Source organism: Mobula hypostoma, chromosome 9 (assembly GCF_963921235.1).
Source record: "Mobula hypostoma chromosome 9, sMobHyp1.1, whole genome shotgun sequence".
Classification (NCBI taxonomy): domain Eukaryota; kingdom Metazoa; phylum Chordata; class Chondrichthyes; order Myliobatiformes; family Myliobatidae; genus Mobula; species Mobula hypostoma.
The window spans coordinates 67,527,531-67,548,454 of NC_086105.1; the positions used below are offsets into that span (position 1 = coordinate 67,527,531).

General features: G+C 45.3%; 1 protein-coding gene and 1 long non-coding RNA gene across 9 annotated transcripts in view; one reads left to right on the top strand and one right to left on the bottom strand.

The window, feature by feature from the left end:
* nav3 (neuron navigator 3) overlaps positions 1–20,924 on the top strand; it is a 503,350-nt gene that overhangs the window by 173,485 nt on the left and 308,941 nt on the right. For 7 of the 8 annotated variants that reach the window (XM_063058462.1, XM_063058455.1, XM_063058456.1 and 4 more), the window contains one exon: positions 17,460–17,599. In XM_063058462.1, the coding sequence (XP_062914532.1) occupies positions 17,460–17,599 (140 nt within the window). Of the gene's footprint in view, positions 1–17,308; positions 17,431–17,459; positions 17,600–20,924 lie in introns of those variants that run through there. The other variant, XM_063058461.1, reaches the window with a different exon arrangement.
* Positions 1,688–17,215, bottom strand: LOC134351786 (uncharacterized). The gene is made up of 3 exons (XR_010019252.1): positions 17,004–17,215; positions 14,847–14,936; positions 1,688–11,147 (listed from the first exon to the last, which is right to left on the bottom strand). It is a non-coding gene; the product is annotated as an uncharacterized LOC134351786 (long non-coding RNA).

Genomic DNA, 20,924 nt, shown 5'->3' on the forward strand with positions numbered 1-20,924 from the left:
TAGGAGCAGAATTAGGTCATTCAGCCTACTGATTCTGCTCCATCATTCCATCATGGCTGACTTATCATCCCTCTCAATCCCATTCTTCTGCCTTCTCCCCATTACCTTTGACACCCTGATTAATCAATAACCTATCAACATCTGCTTTAAATATATGTAGACTTGGCCTCCACAGCCGTTTGTGGCAATGAATTCCACAGGTTCACCATCCTCTGGCTAAAGAAATTCCTCATCTCTGTTCCAAAGGAATATCTTTCTACTCTGGGGTTGTGTCCTCTCGTCCTAGTCTCTCCCACTATAGGAAGCATCCTCTCCATGTCCACCCTATCCAGGTCTTTCAGTATTCGATAGGCTTCAATGAAATCCCCTCTCATTCGTTTAAACTCAAATAATTACAGGCTCCGAGCCATCAAACGTTCCTCATATGTTAACCCTTTCATTCCTGGTATCATTCTCATGAACCTCTTCTGTACCCTCTCCAATGCCACACGTCCTTTATTGGATACAAGGCCTAAAACTGGACTGACCAATGCCTAATAAAGCCTTAGCGTGATGACAAACTAAAGCAGGTCTAGGCTTGACGTGGTGAGTTTCTGATGAAATGTTAAATTGAGACCCACCTCCTTACTTAATATAAATTCATATAAATTTATGAGTTCTATAGTGAATTTTACCCAATATGTTAAAAACAAATTATTGTCCCAATCAAAACGCTTACGTACGTTGGAGGTAGCTTTTTCCACAGAGAATGGAAAGTACATGTAACGCACTGCCGGGGTGGTGGTAGAGGTAGAAGCAGATCCTCTTAGATAACCATATGATGATAGAAAAATGGAGGGTTATGTAGGAGGGAAGGGTTAGGTTGATCTTGTAGTAGGTTAACAGTATGGCACAACATTGTGGGCCAAAGGGCCTGTACTGTGTTATAATGTTCCATATTCTATACAGTATATTCTATATTCTCCTGTTGGTACTGATCCATCTCCCTCCATACTCTGTACATTCATTTGTCTGTCTGACAGGCTCCGAAATGCTGCTATTGTATCTGTATCCACCTCTATCCTTGGCCATTTTCTCTAGGCACACACCCCTCTCTGCGTAAAGAAATCTTGTCCTGCACATCTCCTTTAAACTTCTCTTACCCCCGCCCCCAAACCCATGTCCTCTGGTATTTCACATTTCCACACGGGGAGAAATATTCTGACCACCTACCCTATCTATGCCTCTCATAACTTGCATGTCTTATGTTGTCTGAGCCAGGGCCTTTCTCTTTGGACCAGAAGAAGGATGAGAGGTGACTTGATGGAGGTGTATAAGATGAAAAGATACGTAGGTTGAGTGGACAGCCAAAGACTTTGTTTCCTGAGTGGAAAGGGGGCATAATTTTATGGTGATTGGAGGAAAGCCTAGGGAGGATGTCAGAGGTAGGATATTTGACACAGAGGGAAGAGTGCATAGAACTTGTTGTCAGTGGTGGCTGTAGAGGCAGATACATTAAAGATATATCAGAGACATTGAAGAGACTTTTAGAAAGGTACATGGATGATAGAAAACTGGAGGCCTATCTAGGAGGGAAGGGTTAGATTGATCGTGGGATAGGTTAAAAGGTCAGCACACATCATGGCCCAAAGGGCCTGCACTGTGCTGTTCTACGTTCGCTCAGATCTCCCCTCAGCCTCCAGTGAAAACAACACAGGTTTCTTCAATGTCTCCTTGTGCCTGCTACCTTTTCCATCCTTTCCTTACAGCTCGTAGACGGCTCTAGAGTCACACTTACAATTTATTTATTTTGTACAACGCTATTTATTTATATTTACATTTGCACAGCTTGTTGTTCATTGATTTTGTTTACAGTTACTGTTCTACAGAGTTGCTAAGTATGCCCGCAGGAAAAAGAATCCCAGGGTTGTGTACAGTGAGGCATGTACTCTGATAATGCACTTTACTCTGACTTTGAACATGCCATGACCGTTCGTCCTGCCCTTCACCCTGTCGACACACACATGCAGTAACATTTAACATGTAGCCTCTAAGTATTTTACAAATGGGAACGCCCCGTGTCTGCTCTACCCCCGTCTTGACTGGATATACCTACAAACATGTTCTCTTTGAGAGTCTGTATAAATATGTCATCAGTTTCCACATCACTTGTGTCAAGTGGCTCCCCACAGTGCACTGTTGAAATAGATAACAGTCCTCGTTTACTCAGCTGTACCTTGTGATTTCTAAACTCACCACTGTTTGTTAATACCAATGCATTTAGTGGAAGTGACTTAAAAGGCTGGAGCTTGTTTATAGTCATTCAAAGTTCACAGGAAATTTACTATCTAAGTACATGTATGTCACCATGTACTTCCCTGAGTTACATTTTCTTACTGGCATTCACAGTAAAACAAAGAAATACAATAGAAGATTTGATGAAGGGACTCTTGGATAGATACATGGAGCTTAAAAAATAGAGGGCTATGCGGTAGGGAAATTCTAGGCAGTTTTTAGAGTAGGTTACATGGTCGGCACAACATTGTGGGCCGAAGGGCCTGTAATGTGCAGCAGATTTCTATGTTTCTGTGAAAAACTACACACAACAAAAACTGATAAAACTGCAGATACAAGAGTAATAATAAATACTATAAATAAGTAAATAAATGTTAACTTTAGCCCAGGAATCCTTGCAAATGAGTGTAAAATCAGTTCAGAGCTGAGGTGAGTGAAGTTATTCACGCCTGTTCAAGAGCTTTATGGTGGAAGGCAGTAACTGTTCCCAAACATGGTGGTGTGGGACTTCCTACTGATAGTAGCGGTGAGAAGAGAGCATGGCCTGGATGGTGGATACTGAATTCCTGTGACAGCTCTCCATGTAGATGTGCTCAATGGTGGGGAGGGCTTTCTCTGTGATGGACTGGGTTGTATCCACTGCATTTCGTAGTTGTCTTATAAGGTGTTGGGCACGTGGCCAAGTGGTTAAGGAGTTCGTCTAGTGATCTCAAGGTCGCTAGTTCGATCCTCAGCTGTGGCAGCGTGTTTGTGTCCTTGAGCAAGTCACTTAACCACACATTGCTCTAGTCTGTGTGAGGAGTGGCGCCCCACACAGACTTCCAAATGCCCAACGCAGGCCTCTCATAGTCTGAGTCGACGTTCCCTCCCCTTATAAGGCTCCACACTTAACCCTATACTTTCTGACTAAGAACAACGAAGGAAGGTGGGAAGAAAGGAATTGTTGATGTTCTGGGTGGAAGCCCTGCGACAAGATGAGTATAAAGAGGAGGAGGAGTGATGAGACAGGAGACTGGGGCGATTGGTGGACTGAAGCGGAGTGAAAGATGACAGGCAGCTCCCCTCCCTATCAGAACCTGTTGTTTATCTTACACTCCTCCTAAGGCTGCCGATGACCCACTGGCCTCTCTCACTGACCGTCTCCCTTCTCCACTCAGCCCTGAGGCAGAGTTGCAACCTCAGTTGACAGCTCTTTCCCTCCACCCAGATGCTCCTTGACCCACAGAGTTCCTCCAGCAGGTTGCTTGCTGCTCCAGATTCCAGTATCTGCAGCCTCCAACGAGGAGAAGTGTGGGCAGAGTCCATAGAGGGGAGTCTGCTTTCTGTGATGTGCTGAGCTGTGTCCACAACTCTCCATTGCTCCTTGCGATCGTGGGCAGAGCAGTTCCCGTACCTAGCTGTGATGCATCCTGATAGAATGCTTCCAGTAGTGTGTCGATAAAAATTGGTGAGGGGTGATGGTGTTGAGGGACATTTTATGGTGGGTCTGGAACACTGCCTGAAAGGGCGGCTGAGGCAGCAACATCACCGTGTTTAAAACATCTCTGGTCGAGCACTTGCAGGACTGTGGCTTGGTATGGACTGAGATCTGGGAAATGGGAGTAGATCAGAGATCTCCTTTTCAACCAGCGTGGACACAGGCTGAATGGACTGATTGTATGATAGTTTGTAACTAGTTCCGCTGGTCACACACCCCTTCATCTGGAAGTTGAGAAGAACCAAGAGATTTTTTATTTGTAAATTAATCCCATCACCATTATTTTAGGTGAGGCTGTGGTGATGAACCAAACTTCAGAGGGGAGTGTGAGGGTGGACTTGGTGGTTAAATTGAGTAGCTCTCATGGGCCTCACCATTTCTGATTGGACAGGTTTCAGGAGGTAGAACATAGACACCATTATGGCACGATACAGGCCTTTTGGCCAACAGTGTTGGGCCGACATTTTAACCTACTCTTAAGATCAATCTAACCCTTCCCTCCTACCTAGTCCTCCATTTTTCTGTCATCCATGTGCCTTTCTAAGAGTTTCTTAGATGTACCTCATGTATCTGCCTCTACCACCACCCTGGCAGGCCAATCCTCGCTCCTACCAGTGTAAAGCATTTACCTCTGACATCCTCCCTATGCTTACTACCAATCACCACACCCCTCTTGTATTAGCCACTTTCGCCCTGGGAAAAGTCTCTAGCTACCCACTCAATCTACACCTCTTGGCACTTTGTACACCTCTGTCAAGTCATCTCTCTTCCGTCACATCTGACAGCAGATGTCACTCCTCCCAGAATCAAGATCAAGATCATTGGCATGTCATGAAATTTGTCGTTTTGTGGCAGCAGTACCATGCAATACAAAAAAGTTACTAAAAGATACAATAAGAAATATAATAATTAAATAAATAGTGCAAAAAGTGAGAAAATATTGAGGTAGTGTTCATGGGTTCGTTGTCTGCTCAAAAAGCTGATAGCAGAGGGGAAGAAGCTGTTCCTAAGTAATTGAATGTCTGCCTTCAGGCTTCTGTGCCTCCTCCCTGATGGTAGTAATGAGAAGAGAACATGTCCTGGATGGTGAGGGTCCTTAGTGATCCTTGAGGCATCACCTGTTGAAGATGTCCTCGATGCTGGGAGGCTACTGCCCATGATGCAGCTGGCTGAGTCTATAATCCTCTGCAGCGTTTCCTGATCCTGTGCGGTGGAATCTCCGTACCAGAATAAATGCTGGAGGAACTCACCAGGTCAGGCAGCATCTACAGAAATGAATAAACTGTCAACATTTTTGGCTGAGACCCTTCACAGGACCAGGCAGTGATGCAGTCCATTAGAATGATCTCCACAGTACATCTGTAGAAATTTGCTAGAGCCCTTGGTGACGTACCAGGTCTCCTCAGACTCCCAATGAAATATCACCATTGGTGTCTTCTTCGTAATTGCATCAATATGTTGAGCCCAGAGTGTACCTTCAGAGATGCTGACAATCAGGAACTTGAACCTCCCTCCAACCACATTGTCCTCCTTCCTCCCTCACTGGGAGGAGCCAGCATGCCCATTTCAATAATACAGTTGTAGAAGTTACAGGATGAATTGGTGATTGTAATTGTCATATCATTTGGGATGCCCTTCACCCAATTAAGACAAAGGAGTTTTACACCCCAGTTTGGTTTATGATGTTCCAAATTCCCTCCCATAAACTGCTTGTAGAGCCAATCTGAGATTAATCACCGGCCAAAGCTTGATAGTTGGCAACCCTTTTCCGCACAGAAGTATTTAATATTGGATGGCGTGGTAGTGTAGCAGTTAGTGTAACATTATTACATTATCAGTAACCCAGGTTTGATTCCACTGCTGTCTATCAGGAGTTCACATGTTCTCCCCGTGACGGTGTGGGTTTTCTCTACATGCTCTAGTTTCCTCCCACATTCCAAAAACACATGGGTTAGGAGGTTAATATGTCACATGAGTGTGATTGGCAGTGCAGGCACGTTGGGCCGAGAGGGAACCGTGCTGTATCTATAAATAAAAATTAAGCTCCTAAGTTACATGACGAAAGTGGTGTTTTGTAGTTGGTGTTTAAAGTACAAAGGAGTAAAGTATTTGACATTGATTTATGATCAAAGAGATATTAATGAGTTTGCACATCAGTGTAGTGTAGTTATAACGCTGTGATTAATCACATCCTGTTGTGTATGTATAACCCTGCCTGACACTCATTCAACTTTAAATTTATTGCCATTCAATCGTAAACATGTACTGTATACAGTTAAATGAAACTATTTTTATCTGGGACCAAGGTGCAAAACACAGTCCATATATCATCACATAAAGTAATATCAGCACAATATTATTAACAGATAATAAAATTGTGTAGATGTGCAAGTTGACATAAAGTGCACATACGACACATAGTTGTAGAAGTTTACTTACTTATACGTGAATACAGCCGAACAAATCAGTGTTCCTCTGGGGCCAAGAGGCAAAACATACACAGCACATTCAGGATAGCAAACAATCATATGCCACACAAAAAAATACATTTAAATATACAACGATATAATGCTACTCGTGCTCTCATTGATATTGGTTCAGAAATCTTCTGTTCTTATACTGCAATACCTTCTGACTCTGCAGGAGGTCAGAGAGATTGTGGGACAAATAGGAGGGACCCTCAACAATGCTGAGGGCTGTGCTTTTGGTACGTGCCTGGTATTTGTGTGGAAAGACCTATTAAGTTCAGGGAACCGATTTCTGCATCTGTGTGACCTCCACTTGCCTGGGGACCAGACTCTGGCCTGGTCATCAGGTCATTTCTGCAGGACAGCCTTGCAGCGCTGGGCTAGATGCAATGCTCAGTACCCGAGTCAGACCTCTCTCCCTCCCGGAAGCCTGATTTTTTTTTGTCCTTTCACATACTGCACAGCTTTCCCCCAGAGGCCCTGGCTCTCTGCCTTCAAGCAACTTTGCGGTGGTCCCAGCTTGAAAAATGCACAACTCAGCCGACAGATTTTGCTTCCCAAGGCTTTGAGAAATCACAGATACAACAAATTCCAACATAGCAGGAGGTTGTGTGGCCTGTTGTGCTAGACTCTTTGAAACAATATTGCAATCAATCCAACTTGACCCTTGTTGCTGCCCCATGAATTCTGGGTAATTCCAACATCAAGTATTCCTTTTCCCTTGCTCTACCGCAATGTGCTGATGTACTGAAATGATCTGAACGGACTGTGTGCAAAACGAAGCTTCTCACTCTACCTTGGTATACGTGACAATAATAAACCGATTACCAATTATTGATCCAGTTACCAGATTCAGATTCGTTCATCACACGTACACTGAAACATGTACTGAACAACCAACACAACCGAAGGGTGTGCTGGGGGCAGCCCGCAAGTGTCGCCACGCGTTCTGGCGCCAACACAACGCGCCCACCATGCTGAGCAGAATAACGCAGGGCACAAGAAAACAGAAGCAACACACACAAGATGCAATGTCCATGGAAGTGAATAAACAGTCGATGTCTTGGACCAAGGCCCTCCTTCAGGACCGGAAAGAAAGAGGAAAGAGGCCAGAATGAAAAGGGGAGGGGAAGGAGGACAAGCTCGAAGGTGGTAGGGGAAGTCAGGTGGGTGAGAAAGGTAAAGGGCTGGAGAGGATGGAATCTGACAGTGGAGGAGAGTGGACCACAGGAGAAAGGGAAGGAGGAGGGGACCCTGGAAGAGGTGATAGGCAGGTGAGAAGAGGCAAGAGGACAGAGTGGGGAATAGAAGGAGAAATCGATGTTCATGACATCAGATTGGATGGAATATAAGATGTTGCTCCCCCACTTTGAAGGTGGCGTCATCTTGGCATAAGATGAGGCCATGGACCAACATGTTGGAACAGGAATGGGAACGTTTGGCCACCAGGAAGTTCCATTTTTGGCGGATAGAACAGAGGTGCTCGACAAAACGGTCCCCCAATTTACGATGGGTCTCACTAATGTAGAGGAGCCCACACTGGGAGCACGGGACACAATAAACTAACCCAGCAGATTCGCAGGTGAAGTGTTGCCTCACCTGGAAGGACTGCTTGGGGTTCTGAATGGAGGTGAATGGGCAGGTGTAGCACTTTGGCCACTTGCTGGGATAAGTGTTGGGTGGGAGATTAGTGGGGGAGGATGAATGGACAAGGGAATCACAGAGGGAGCAATCCCTGCAGAATAAGGAGAAGGAGGGAACGTAAAAGTATGTTTGGAGAAGGCGGAAGTTGTGGAGGATGATGGATTGAATGTGGCAGATCATGGGGTGATGGATAAGGACAAGTGGAACCCTTTCACTGCGAAGGTGGCGGAAAGCTGGGGTGAGTGTGGATGTCCGGGAAATGGAGGAGATGCAGGTGAGGGCAGCATCTATGGTGGAGGAAGAGAAACGCTATCCTTTGAAGAGGAAGCACATCTCTGATATCCTGCAAAGGAAAGCCACATCCTGAGAACAGATGTGGTGGAGATGAAGGAACTGAGAAAAGGGAATTTTTTTTAAACAAGAAACAGTGTGGGAAGCGGTATTGTCTACACAACTGTGGGAATTGGTAGATTTATAAAAGAGATCGACAGTTTGTCTCCAGAGATAGAGTCAGAGAGATTGAGAAAGGGGAGGGAGGTGTGAGAAATCAACTAAGTGAATTTAAGGGCAAAGTTCATGAAATTAACAAGCTTAGCATGGGTGCATGAAGCAGCACCAATGCAGTCATCATTGTAGCAGAGAAAGAGCTGAGGAGCATAACCGGGAAAGGCTTGGAACATGGACTGTTCTGCGTAGCCAGTGAAGAGGCAAGCAGAGCTGGGGCTCCTGTGGGTGCCCATGACTACCCCTAGAGACTGGAAAACGTGGGAGGAGCAGAAGGTAAAATTGTTAGGGGGTGATGACCAGTTCTGTCAGTTGGAGGAGGATGGTGATGGAGAGGAACTGGTTGATTTTTTTTCGTGAGAAAAAAGTGGAGATCTTTAAGGCCTTCTTGAAGTGTATAGGGACTGGACATCTAGTGAGAATGAAGCGGTCAGTGCCAGGGAATTGAAAGTTAGTGAGGAGATCGAGAGAATGAGAAGTGTTGTGGGTGTAGGTGGGAAGGGACTGAACCAAGGGGGACAGAATGCAGTCGAGGTATGAGGACATGGGTTCAGTGGGGTAGGAGCAGACAGAGACAATAGGCCTACCCAGACAGTCAGGTTTGTGGATCTTGGGTAGGAGGTAGATGAAAACAGAATATACCAAGCAAGAAAGCACAAACAGCGAAGCAAGCCCAGTTCCTCCCTTCCTACATCCTCCCACGCACATACGCAGATCTCCAACCAAAGGACAGGCCATCTTTGGTCTCCAGCTTTGCGGTCACCTTCTGGAAAATCACTGTTGAGCCTGTCGTGAACTTACATTACGGTTAAGGTTAGGATTAAAAACTCAACCCTGATTTTCATCTGTCATTAGTGTATGCCTTCAGATGACAAAGCCCGGTGCTCTGGAATCGTTCTCCTGACCCTCTCCCTCCTTCCTTAAGATGTCTTACACCCTACCTCTAATTCGAAGGATTCAAAGCAACACACCCAAAATGTTGGAGGAACTCAGCAGGTCAGGCAGCATCTATGGAAATGAACAGACAGTCAACGTTCCGGGCTGAGAGCATTCTTCAGGACTGACAAAGAAGGGGGAAGGGGGAAAGGAGGATTCAAAGTACTTTTATTATCAAATGAATGCAGTTAGTAACACCGAGATTCATCTTCCCCACAGGCAGCCACTGAAGAATCATAGAAAAAATATCAACCTCCTCCACCCCCTACACGCACAAAAAAACAAATTGCGCAAACAGCAACAAACAATGAGCGAAAACACGGAATATGAAACACAAAATCAAAAGGGATATTTCATTTCAGCTGTATGCATTAGCCGCAGGCTACCACCATTCAAAATCACCGGGAAAATAGCAACAACAAAAAAATGCAGCGGTCATCGGGCGCGGCTGGGAACAGACCCAAGTGCAAGACACAGACACTGAAGGACTAGGGACAGGACTAAGATACAGGGTGATGGCAAAGACATGGACAGGAAAAACAGGAACCTGGAACAGGACTGAACAAGAGAGCTAGGAGCCTGGGCTTGGACTCCGAGCCAGAGACTGGACAAGGACCCAGTACCTGGGTCTTGCCTCTGGCTCAGACCCCAGAACTAAGCAAGGACGAGGCTTGGCTGGCAGGCAGGACGAGGCTGGAGTCTTCAGGCTAGAAGCTAGAGGATAGAGACTTGGCTTGGCTTGGCAAGAGGCTCGAGGCTAGAGACTTGGCTTGGCTTGGCAAGAGGCTCGAGGCTGGAGTCTACAGGCTTGAGGCTAGGCAAGAGACGAGGTGAGGCTTGGCAGGAGGCTGGAGACTTGAGACTAGAGGCGAGGCTGGAGGCTTGAGACTTGAGACTAGAGACGAGGCTGGAGGCTGGATGCTTGAGACTTGAGACTTGAAACTAGAGGCAAGGCTGGAGGCTTGAGACTTGAGCCTAGAAGCGAGGCTGGAGGCTTGAGACTTGAGACTAGAGGCGAGGCTGAAGGCTGGAGGCTTGAGGCTTGAGCCTAGAGGCGAGGCTGGAGGCTGGAGACTTGAGGCAAGGCTGGAGGCTGGAGAGTTGAGGCGAGGCAAGAGTTACCGGCAAGACAAGGCAGGGCTTCAGGCGAGGAAACAGAAGGCAGAGCAAGGGAAGAAGGAGTAAGGACAAGAACAATCCAGCGGCCATGCCCTGGTCTCTGAAGGTATTTATGCAGCCAGCCCCAACAAGCATCAGCTGGCTCAATTAGAGCTCAACAAAGACAGAAACAGGGTAGATAGAAAAACCTGGAGCAAGGGTCGATGGACCAGACCGTGACCCAGAATACGGACTTCATGGATCGGACTATGACAGCAATGCTGATTAAACCTTCCTCCAGCAGCAATTTCCGACAGCATCAAGGGGGAGAGAGAGAGAGAGAGAGAGATCACTCGAACGCAAGGACCTTCCCTCAGGAGCAGCAAGCGAGAGGGAGTGAGAGATTGGCATGCGCAGACGCCACCGAGTGAGAGATTGGCACACGCAGGTACCCTCCGGTGGCAGCGAGCAAGAACCTGATAGACGGCACTGCATACTCGATCGCCCTCCGCACCCACCTCGATGGTTTCAATCTACCTGGGCACTTTAATGGGCAAAATTGGCACGAGAGGGAATTGATCATAGGTTCGTGCCCTGTCTCCAGGCTTCTGGGCCTCCAGGCCGCAAGCTTTCTTCACAACCTCGTGGAACTATCTCGGAGAGGGCAAAGTGCCAGATCACCTGATCGGCCTGAAAGCACGCTGCCAGACTGTAGATAACGGGCTCCAACAGTAGCAGAGCCACATCTGAAATAAACAGAAGACGTAAAAGAAGTGAAAGGAGTTGCTTCGTGACCAGTCATGAGAACGTCACTTTCAGAAGCATTAATTGTTCAGGACACTTGAGGGCTCTATACAAAAGGCATGATGTAGTCCACCTTTACTCCCCCCTCCAACCGCCGGTCAACTTACATCCCTCCTCATTCACTTCTGGCTGCTGTCTCAGGCCGCAAGACCATAAGACCAGAATTAGGCAATTTGGCCATCAAGTCTACTTCACTATCCCATCATGGCTAATTTAGAACATAGAGTCATCGAGAAATACAACACAGAAACAGGCCCTTTTGGCCCCTCTAGGCCATGTCAAAACCTATTCAACTGCCTACCCCCATCAACCTGCACCAGCAGCATAGCTCTCCATATCCCTACTGTCCATACACCCATCCAAACTTCTCTTAAATGTTGAAATCAATCTCTCATGAACCGCATGTGCTGGCAGCTCATCCACATTCTCACACTCACTGAGTGAAGAAGTTTCCCCTCATGTTCCCCTTAAACTTTTCACCTTTCAACCTTACCCCATGACCTCTGGTTGTAGTCTCACCCAACCTCAGTGGAAAAAGCCTGCTTGCATTTACCCTATCCTATTTTGTATGTCTTGATCAAATCCCCTCTCAGTCTTCTACGTTCTAAAGAATACTATCTTAACCTATTCAATCTTTCCTTATAACACAGATCCTCCAAACCTGGCAATATCCTTGTAAGTTTTCTCTGTACATGGTTTCAAACTTATTTACATCTTTCCTGTACGTAGGTGACCAAAGCTGTACATAGTACTCCAGGTTGGACTTCACCATCATCTTATACAACTTCAACATAACATCCCATCTCCTGTACTCAGTACATTGATTTATGAAGGTCAAGGCCAATGTGCCAAAAACTTTCTTAACAACCCTATCTACCTGTGACACCTCTTTCAACGAATTATGGACCTGTATTCCCAGATCCCTTTGTTCTGCCATACTCCTCATTGCCCTGGTTGATCTTACAAAGCAATTGTCTGCATGAAAACCTCGTGCTTGTTTGCATTAAATTCCTTTAACTATTTTTCAGCCCATTTTTCCAGCTGATGCAGATCCCTCAGCAATCCACGATAGCCTTCCTCACTGTCCACTATACCTCTAATCCTGGTGTCATGCACAAATTTGCTCATCCAGTTAACCACATTATTACACCATTAGTCACAGGCCTCCAGTCAGAGAAGCAACCCTGTACTACCATTCTCTGGCTCTCCACAAAGCCAACGTCTAATCCAATTTACCTGAATGCTGAGCACCTGAAACTTCTTGACCAACCTCCCTTGCCGGACCTTGTCAAATGCCTTACTAAAGTCTATGTAGACAATATCCACTGCCTTGCCTTCATCCACTTTCCTGATAGCTTCCTTAAAAAACTTTATTATTGGTTAGACATGACCAATGCACAAAGCCCTGCTGACTATCCATCGTCAGTCCACGTCTATCCAAATACTTATATATCTGCTCCGTTAGAATAACTTACAACTTTCCCACATCTGATGTCAGACTCACTGGCCAATAATTGCCTAGTTTGTGTTTAGAGCCTTTTTTAAACAGCGGAACAACATTGGCTATCCTCCAATCCTCCGATATCTCACCTGTTGCTAAGGATGGTTTAAATATCTCTGGTAGGCTCCTGCCAATTTCTGCAGTTGCCTCCTCTGTTTGCTACCCTGAGGCAAATCAGGTTGGATAAATCCTCAGGGCTTGACAAGGTGTTCCTTTAGTCCCTATAGGAGGCAACTGCAATTGACGTCACTTTGCCTCTCTTTTATAGACTGTATTCGTCTCCCAAGTAAATACAGATACAAAGAAGGCATTTAAGATCTCCCCCATTGGTTTTGGCTCCACACATGGATTACCATTCTGATCTTCCAGAGGACCTGTTTTGTCCCTTGCAATCCTTTTGCTCTTAACATATCTGTAGGATCCCCTGGATTTCTCCTTCACCTTGTCTGCTGGAGGAACTTTATGCCTTCTTTTAGCCTTCCTGATTTCTTTCTTAAGTGTTCCTTTGCATTTCTTGTACTCCACAAGCACCCCATGTGTTCCTACTTGCCTATACCTGCTGTGCACCTTCACTTTTCTTTTTTGTAGACAAGATGAATGCGCACAGTATTTCCTCCAGTGTTGGGGAATCAAGAACTAGAGAGTGCAAGTGTAAAAGAGGGAAGATTTAATAGGAACTTCAGAGATAACTTCTTCACATCGTGGGTATACGGAATGAGGGAGTGTTTGAGACAGGGACAGTACATTAATATTTGGAAGGTACTTAGAGAGGTATATGAATAGGAAAGGTTAAAGAGGATTTGGGTCAAACAGATGCAAATTGGACTGGGTTAGATTGGTTTCTTGGTTAGCATGGATAAGCCGGCTTGAAGGGCCTGTTCTTTCCATGCTCTACATCTCTGTGACCAAGAGATCTTCTTCTGACCTGTAGCCTGAACCTTACAATTGTTCTCTAACTGGCTGGCCTAGTTCATCAGTAGTTGCAATGAGTTCATTGACTCCCTCTAGAGGCGGGGGGGGGAGATGGGGGAGAGGAGGAGTGGAGAGAGGGAAAGGTCACAGAGTTGTACAGCACAGAAGCAGGAATTCAGCCCATCAAGTCCACGCTGACGTTTTTGCCCGATACTCTAATCCTGGCAACCCTTTAAAAGGCACCCACTGTACTCTGTGTAAAAATCTTGCCCCACACATCCACTTTAAACTTTCCTCCTCTCACCTTAAGTACATGTCTTACAGTATTTGACATTTCTGCCCTGGGAGAAAAGACTCTTGGACGGTCTATCCTATCTATGCCTGTAATAACATTATAAACTTGAGTCAGGTCCCTGTGAGCTGATCGAAGTGCCACTATGCCATGCCCATCAGTGTCCAGAAGGTGGCAGCATGTCACAGCTTTTGATGTTGTCAGCCTGTATAATTCCCATTCCCCAGCCACAATGAGTTGGAAATGTCCCCAAATTTATTCTGGAGTAAGCCCATCGGCTGATTGGATTGGCCCGCCCCCCCTTCTTCCTTCCCTTTCTTCCATAGTCTGCTGTCTTGTCCTATCAGCTTCCTTCTTCAAACTTTTAAACCTGTCACCTCCCATCTTCTCACTTCATCCCCACCTTTCCCCTCACCTGATTTCACCTACCACCTGCCAGCTTGTACTCTTTCCCCTCCCTCCCACCTTCTTATTCTGGCTTCTGCCTCATTCCTGTTCTGATGAGGTGTTGCAGCCTGAAATGTTGACTGTTTATTCCCCTCCATAGATTCTTGGAGGAACTCAACAGGTCAGGCAGACCTAGTGTGTGTTCCAGCCTTGATCTGCAATCATTTTAAGACTGTGCCTCTGCTATGGTCTCTGTTCTCCATGAGAAACAGTTTCCTTCACCTCCTTCATAACTCCTTGAAAATCAAAATCAAACTCAAGTTACTGGAAATCGGAAATAGGGACAGATAACATTGTAAACACTCAGCAGGTCAGGCAGCATTTGTAGGGAGAGAAATAGTGTGGATATTTGCAGGTGAAACACTATCTCTCTTTCTCTGTCCAATGATGCTGCCTGACCTGTTGAGTGATTCCCGCTGTTTATTTAAGCTTTTTAACTGCTTTGAGGGAATCGGAATTTAGGAGGGAAGGAGGTAGGAAAAAGCTCACCAATTGTAATTTTGAAAAATATTAGGTAGTCAATTAATTTGCACTTCCTGCTCAGCCAGCTGTCAAAGCTGTAAAATCTTCTAAATGTTTCTGAAACAAATTGAAGAGTTTTAAGTATTAATCAGAAGAACATAAAACTGTTAAAACATTTAAATAAACAAATCTAAAAATACAAACTTTTAGCATAATCCCTTCCAGCTGTTGCTCTCTTTTGAAAGAAGCCAATATCCCTGGTTTCCTGGCCGGAGTTTGCATTGGAAACGCCAGCTTTAGTGGTGGGAAGCTGCTGGACTTACTTTGCACTCTGTGGTTGACCGTTGTCCTAAGATTCCCTGCAAACATCTGCCGACAAATGCATGGAAATCCCATGCCTACAAGGGGTTGCAAAGGGAACAGCTGGCTATTCCGCATGGAATGGCTATCATTATCTCTCAGAACTCCTCTGCAAGTTCAGTGTGCAGATTGGATTGCCGTGCTCCAGATACAGTCGTTCATTTTGTGTGTAAAGTTTGTCATTATGGGAAGGTCATTGTCCTCAGTGTTGTTAAACAGACTCTGCCCAATCAAGTCAGAGAGACATACAACATGGAAACAGGCCCTTCTGCCCATTGGGTTCCTGCTGACCATCAAGCTCCCCATTACACTGATCCTCCATTTTTTTATTCTCTCTAAATTCTTTCCTGATTCTACCTGCTAAGGGCAACTTACAGCAGCTACTTAACCTGCACGAGCTACCTTGCTGTTCCTCTTTGGCACTATTTATTTGCTTGCGTGCTTAATGTTATGTGTGGTAATTTTATGTATCACACTGTACTGCTGCCACAACAAAGTTCACAACATGTATCAGCGTTAATAACCCTGCTTCTGATTTTGGATGTGGGAGGGAACTAGAGCACCTGGGGAAACCCACATGCTCTTAGAGTCCTAGTGTCACAGAGTGATAGAGTACAGACGCTTCTGGCCAGCTTGCTTGTGCCAGTCACATTGCCCTGCTGACCTCCTTCCATTTGCCCATGTTTGGCCCATATCTCACTCAGCCATCATGTTCCCCATACCCTCCACCTTCCGTGTGGAAAAAGTTGCCCCCCCCAACTCCCTTTTTAACCTTTTCCCCCTTTCACATTGAACCTATGCCCTCTACCCTGGGGGAAAGACTTTGGCCATTCACCTACCTATACTCCTAATGATCTCAAGCTCACCCCTCAGCTTCCTTCACTCCAGGGAGAACTGTCTCAGCTGGTCTAGTCACTCCCTGTACCCAAAGTCCAATGGGGTGCCAGAAACCCTGGTTCAATTCTGACCTGAGGTGCTGTCAGTGTGGAGGCCTAGAGCACCACAGCACAGAAACAGGCCACTTAGCTCACCTGGTCCATTATTCTGCCTAGTCCCATTGACCCACACCTGGACCACAGCCCTTCATACCTCTCCCATCCATGTACTTATCCAAACTTCTATTAAGTGTTGAACTCAAACTCGCATGCAACACTTATGCTGGCAGATTGTTCCACGCTCACACCACCCTCTGAATGAAGAAGATCTCCTTCATATTCCCCTTCCTCTTATGATGGAATGGCAGAGCAGATTTGATGGGTTAAATGGCCTAATTCTACTCCTATGTTTTATGGGATTATGTTCTAAACATTTCACCTTTCACCCTTAACCTATGAACTCCATTTGTAGTCTCACCCAGCCTCAGTGGAAAAAGCCTGCTTGCATTTATCCTACCTATTAATTTGCATACCTCTATCAAATCTCCCCTCATTCTCCTATGCTCTAGGAAATAAAAATCCTTACCGATTCAACTTTTCCCTATAACCCAGGACCTCAAGTCAAACTAATTAAACTAGTAATTAAATGCCTAACTAATCTGATCAATTCTGTCTGAAATGTCCATTTCTCTCCATTCTCTGCACATTCATGTGTCTATTTAAGATCCTCTTAAATGCCTCTATCATACTTGCCTTCACCTCTACATTTACCAGTGCATTCCAGGCACCAACAATATGTAAAACAAATCGCCTTACACATCTTCTTTAAATTTAACCCCTCTCTTTAATGCATGCCATCAAGTATAATACTTTTTAAAGATATATTAATATTAGATATCTCTCTAGTAAAATACTAAACAACTCCATTAAAAGAAATTCAAAGCTTCACCTTTGAGACTGGCGTTCATAAACAAAAGTCCAGTTATTCAGTTACTAAATCCTCTCGTTAAATTCCAGATGCAAGTATTTTCCCAGGAAGAATCCATTTGCAGGAATGATTTTGAACCTGCTTTTGGCAGTTTTGTTTTAAACGTTGATCGTTGTGAGATCAGTTTGCATAGTTGCGATTAGTAAATGTTTGCACGGGCAAGGGGTGCTTGGTTGAGAGGTCGTGGTGGTAAACATTAACCACCTGTGAAGACCTTGAATTCTTGTTGATATTGGAGCAGAGCTGAGATGAGAAGTTTTCACTTGAAAAACGCCTGCAAACAGACTGCAGGGCAGGCGAGGCTGGTTAGTGCGATCGAGTGTGACGGAGCAGCTGGGTGGAGGAGAGAGAACCTCCACACAATCAAACCTCACATCATGTACCACAGGTAATTGCCCAAACCTTGTTGTTCTGCAGGCTCCCAGGTCCCTCCAGGGCAGCAAACGCTGGCAGTACCACCAAGGTCCAAGGAGCCAACAACTCGAACAGGCGGAGCCAGAGTTTCAACACCATTGACAAGAACAAGCCTCTGCAGTATGCAGCCGGCAGTGAGCGAGGTAAGGATTGCAGCCTCATCTCCCTCGGCCTCCTATTCTTCTTCCTGAGGCACTTCTTACAAATGGAACGTCAGAGCAGGGAGATTATGATCTAACTTTATAAAACATCGCTCAGACCTCACTGTTGCAATTCTGGTCACCGTCTGGTAGGAATCAACACACACCAAATGCTGGAGGAGCTCAACATCTGTGCAGGGGAATATACAGTCGATGTTTCAGGCCGACATCCTTCATCAGGACTGGAAAGAAAGGGGGCAGAAGCCAGAATGAGAAGGTGGGGTGGGGCAGGGGAAGGAGAGGTACGACATATTGAAAAAGGCCCAAGAGGGAGGTGAAAGAAATTACCAGAAGTTGCTACAAGGATATAGAAGAAGGATGTGATGATGTCAGAGGATACTCACTGGAATTGTACCTGGATGGAGTGGAGAAGCGGGGATTGTTCTCCCTGGAGTGGAGGGCATTAAGAGCAGATGGATGAGGTGTAGTAAGCGATAAGAAATATAGATAGGGTGGACTATAGGAAGAGTGCTCCCTTAACAAAGTCCAGACTTCAAATTTCAAATTAAATTTATTACCAAAGTACATATATCCATGTTACCATATGCTTCCTTGAGATTCATTTTCTTGCAGGCATTTACAGGAAAAGTAAAGAAATACGGTGGAATTTACAAAATTGCATTAGTGGGTGTTTCCATCTGTGGGAGAGTCTAGGACCAGAGGGCATAGCCTTAAAATACAAGGACATCCCTTTAGAACAGAGATAAGGAGGAATTTCTTTAGCCAGAGGATGGTAAATCTGTGGAATTCATTGCCATAAACAGCTGTGGCGGCCAAGCCATTGGGTGTATTTAAAGTAAAGGTTGTTAGGTTCTTGATTAGTAAGGGCATCAAAGGCTTTGGGGAGAAAACAGGAGAATGGGGTCGAGAGAAATGGCGGAGAAGATTTGAAAAGCCGGAGGACCAAACTTTGTTCCTATGTCTTATGGTCTAAAAACAATTGACAGACAACCAATGTGCAGAAGACAAACTTTGCAACTACAAAACTAATCAAAATCAGAGGTAGTTGAAACTAGGGAACATAGATTTAGAGCAGGGGTTCCCAACCTTTTTTATGCCATGGACCCCGACCATTAACCGAGGAGTCTGTAGACCCCAGGTTGGGAACCTGTGATTTAGAATGAAGGGGGAAAAGATTTATCAGGGATCTGAAGGGAATCTTCTCCATGCAGAGTGGTTGAGTAACTGGAACAGACTGTTGGAGAGAGTGGGGGAAGCAATGTTCCCAACAGTTTTTCAGTTTTGTCGGGCCGAACACTTGAAATATTTGGGTCGAGTGCTTGGACGATGGGTACCCCTGAGTCAACATTGGTATGGTGGACCGAATGGCCTGTTTCCATGATATATGACTCATTCTCAGAGGTTTTTATCATCATTGTAAGGATCAAGTCCCACTTGGTGGTGCAATAATATCAGTGCCGGACTCCAGAGTGAAGGTTCCTGGGTTCGAATCTAAGTCAGGTTGAGTGTCGAGCTAGCAATTCAGCCTCATAAAAACAAGAATAGTTTGCTATGGAAACACCGTTAAAAGACGGTGCCCCAATAACTCCACTGCCGAGTTAAGGGCTATTCTTCTTCTGTAAGGATCGAGGTTCAGGGATCAACTTTATACAAGATTCAAGATTGTTTCATGTCATTTCCAGTACACAAGTGCAAAGGAGAATGAAATAATTGTTACTCTGGATCTGATGCAGCACAATAAAAAATACAATTAGATGAAGAACATAATAAAAAAACACAATGAAAATAAATACATAAGAAAGCTTATATACATTGACTGATTTCATGTCCATAAAATGATTCTAGGCACGGGAGGCTCTGTACATTAGGTGACTGGCAGGAAATGATAAAGTAGTGGTGCTTGGGGATGTGGAGGGGTGCGTTATTGGGTGGTGGTGTTGATCAGTCTTATTGCCCGGGGAACGTAACTGATTTTGAGCCATATACATTTACGTGTATTAGGAATTTGCTGTGGTATGCTGGTGCGACATGCAAGAAAAAAGAACAATATTCGAAACTTATAAAGAATACAAAATAATTATAAAGAATAGTGTCGAGTGCGTAGGCCTCCGTTGGTCAAAGTTGACCATGGAAATTGCATCTTAGCTGTCTAGATACGCAAGACTGTGCAGCATGATACGGAGAGCAAGCTGTTGTCCATGTAGCAAGCTCACCCTCTCCACGCATCTGATGAACCCAGAGAACTGGCAGAGACCGATACAGTTTGGTACCAGCAGCGTCACTGGAGTTGCCAGTCAGCATTGAACTCAACATAGGACTGCCTTAGGGACTTCAGCTCCTGAGTTTTCCCTCAGGGTTTACTCCCAAAGCCTTTCACATGAGTGGGTATAGCCACAAGGCAGCGGAGGTTTGAGATCAGGGTTTTCCTTCTCCTAGTTGAGCTGCCAACCATGGCTAACGAGCCCCAAAGCGACTGGTTTTATGGTGCCAGTGACCCACCTTTGCCCCTTCTCCTGTCAGTAGAAACTGTTCCTCCGGGCTCAGTAGCTGAGCTCCACGTGAAGGCTAGGAGTTGGACTTGGTTATCAGAGGCTATTTGAGATGCACGCCATTGGGAGCATTTAATAGGTAGTGGGAGCTTGTCCCCACTACCACTCGCAGCTAGAACAAGCATAAGTAATTAGATAAACATAAATTTAGATGTACGAAAATGGAATAGAATGTGCATAAATAAATACCAGCAGGCACTTACAATGTAAACAGCATTATAAAAATGGTTTAAAGTGTTTACAGTGGAGTGCAGAGACTGAGGTAATAAATAGAGGGGTGTTGGGGGGGGCACTAACTAGAACGGCTGATCAGATTAACGCTGTTGTTAACCTACGCCAAGAACAATCAAACCCTTCACTCCCACATTGTCCCCCATTTTGTCTTTCATCCATGTGCCTATCTAAATGCCCCTTAAATGTCCCTAACATATCTGCCTATACCAACACGCCAAGCAGCGTATTCCACACACCCTCTGCTCTGTGTATCAAAAAAACCAAACTCTGACATTCCCCCATACTTTACTCCAGTCCCCTTAAAATAACGCCCCCTCTTATTTGCCATTTCCACCCTACGAAAAAGTCTCTGACTCTCCTTTCAGTCTATGCCTCTTATTGTCTTGTATACCTCTATCAAGTCACCTCATCCTCCTACACTCCAAAAAGAAAAGCTCCAGGTTGCTGAATGTTTCCTCATAAAAGATGCTCTAATCCAGGCAGCATCCCAGTAAATCTCCTCTGCAGCCTCTCTAAACCTCCAC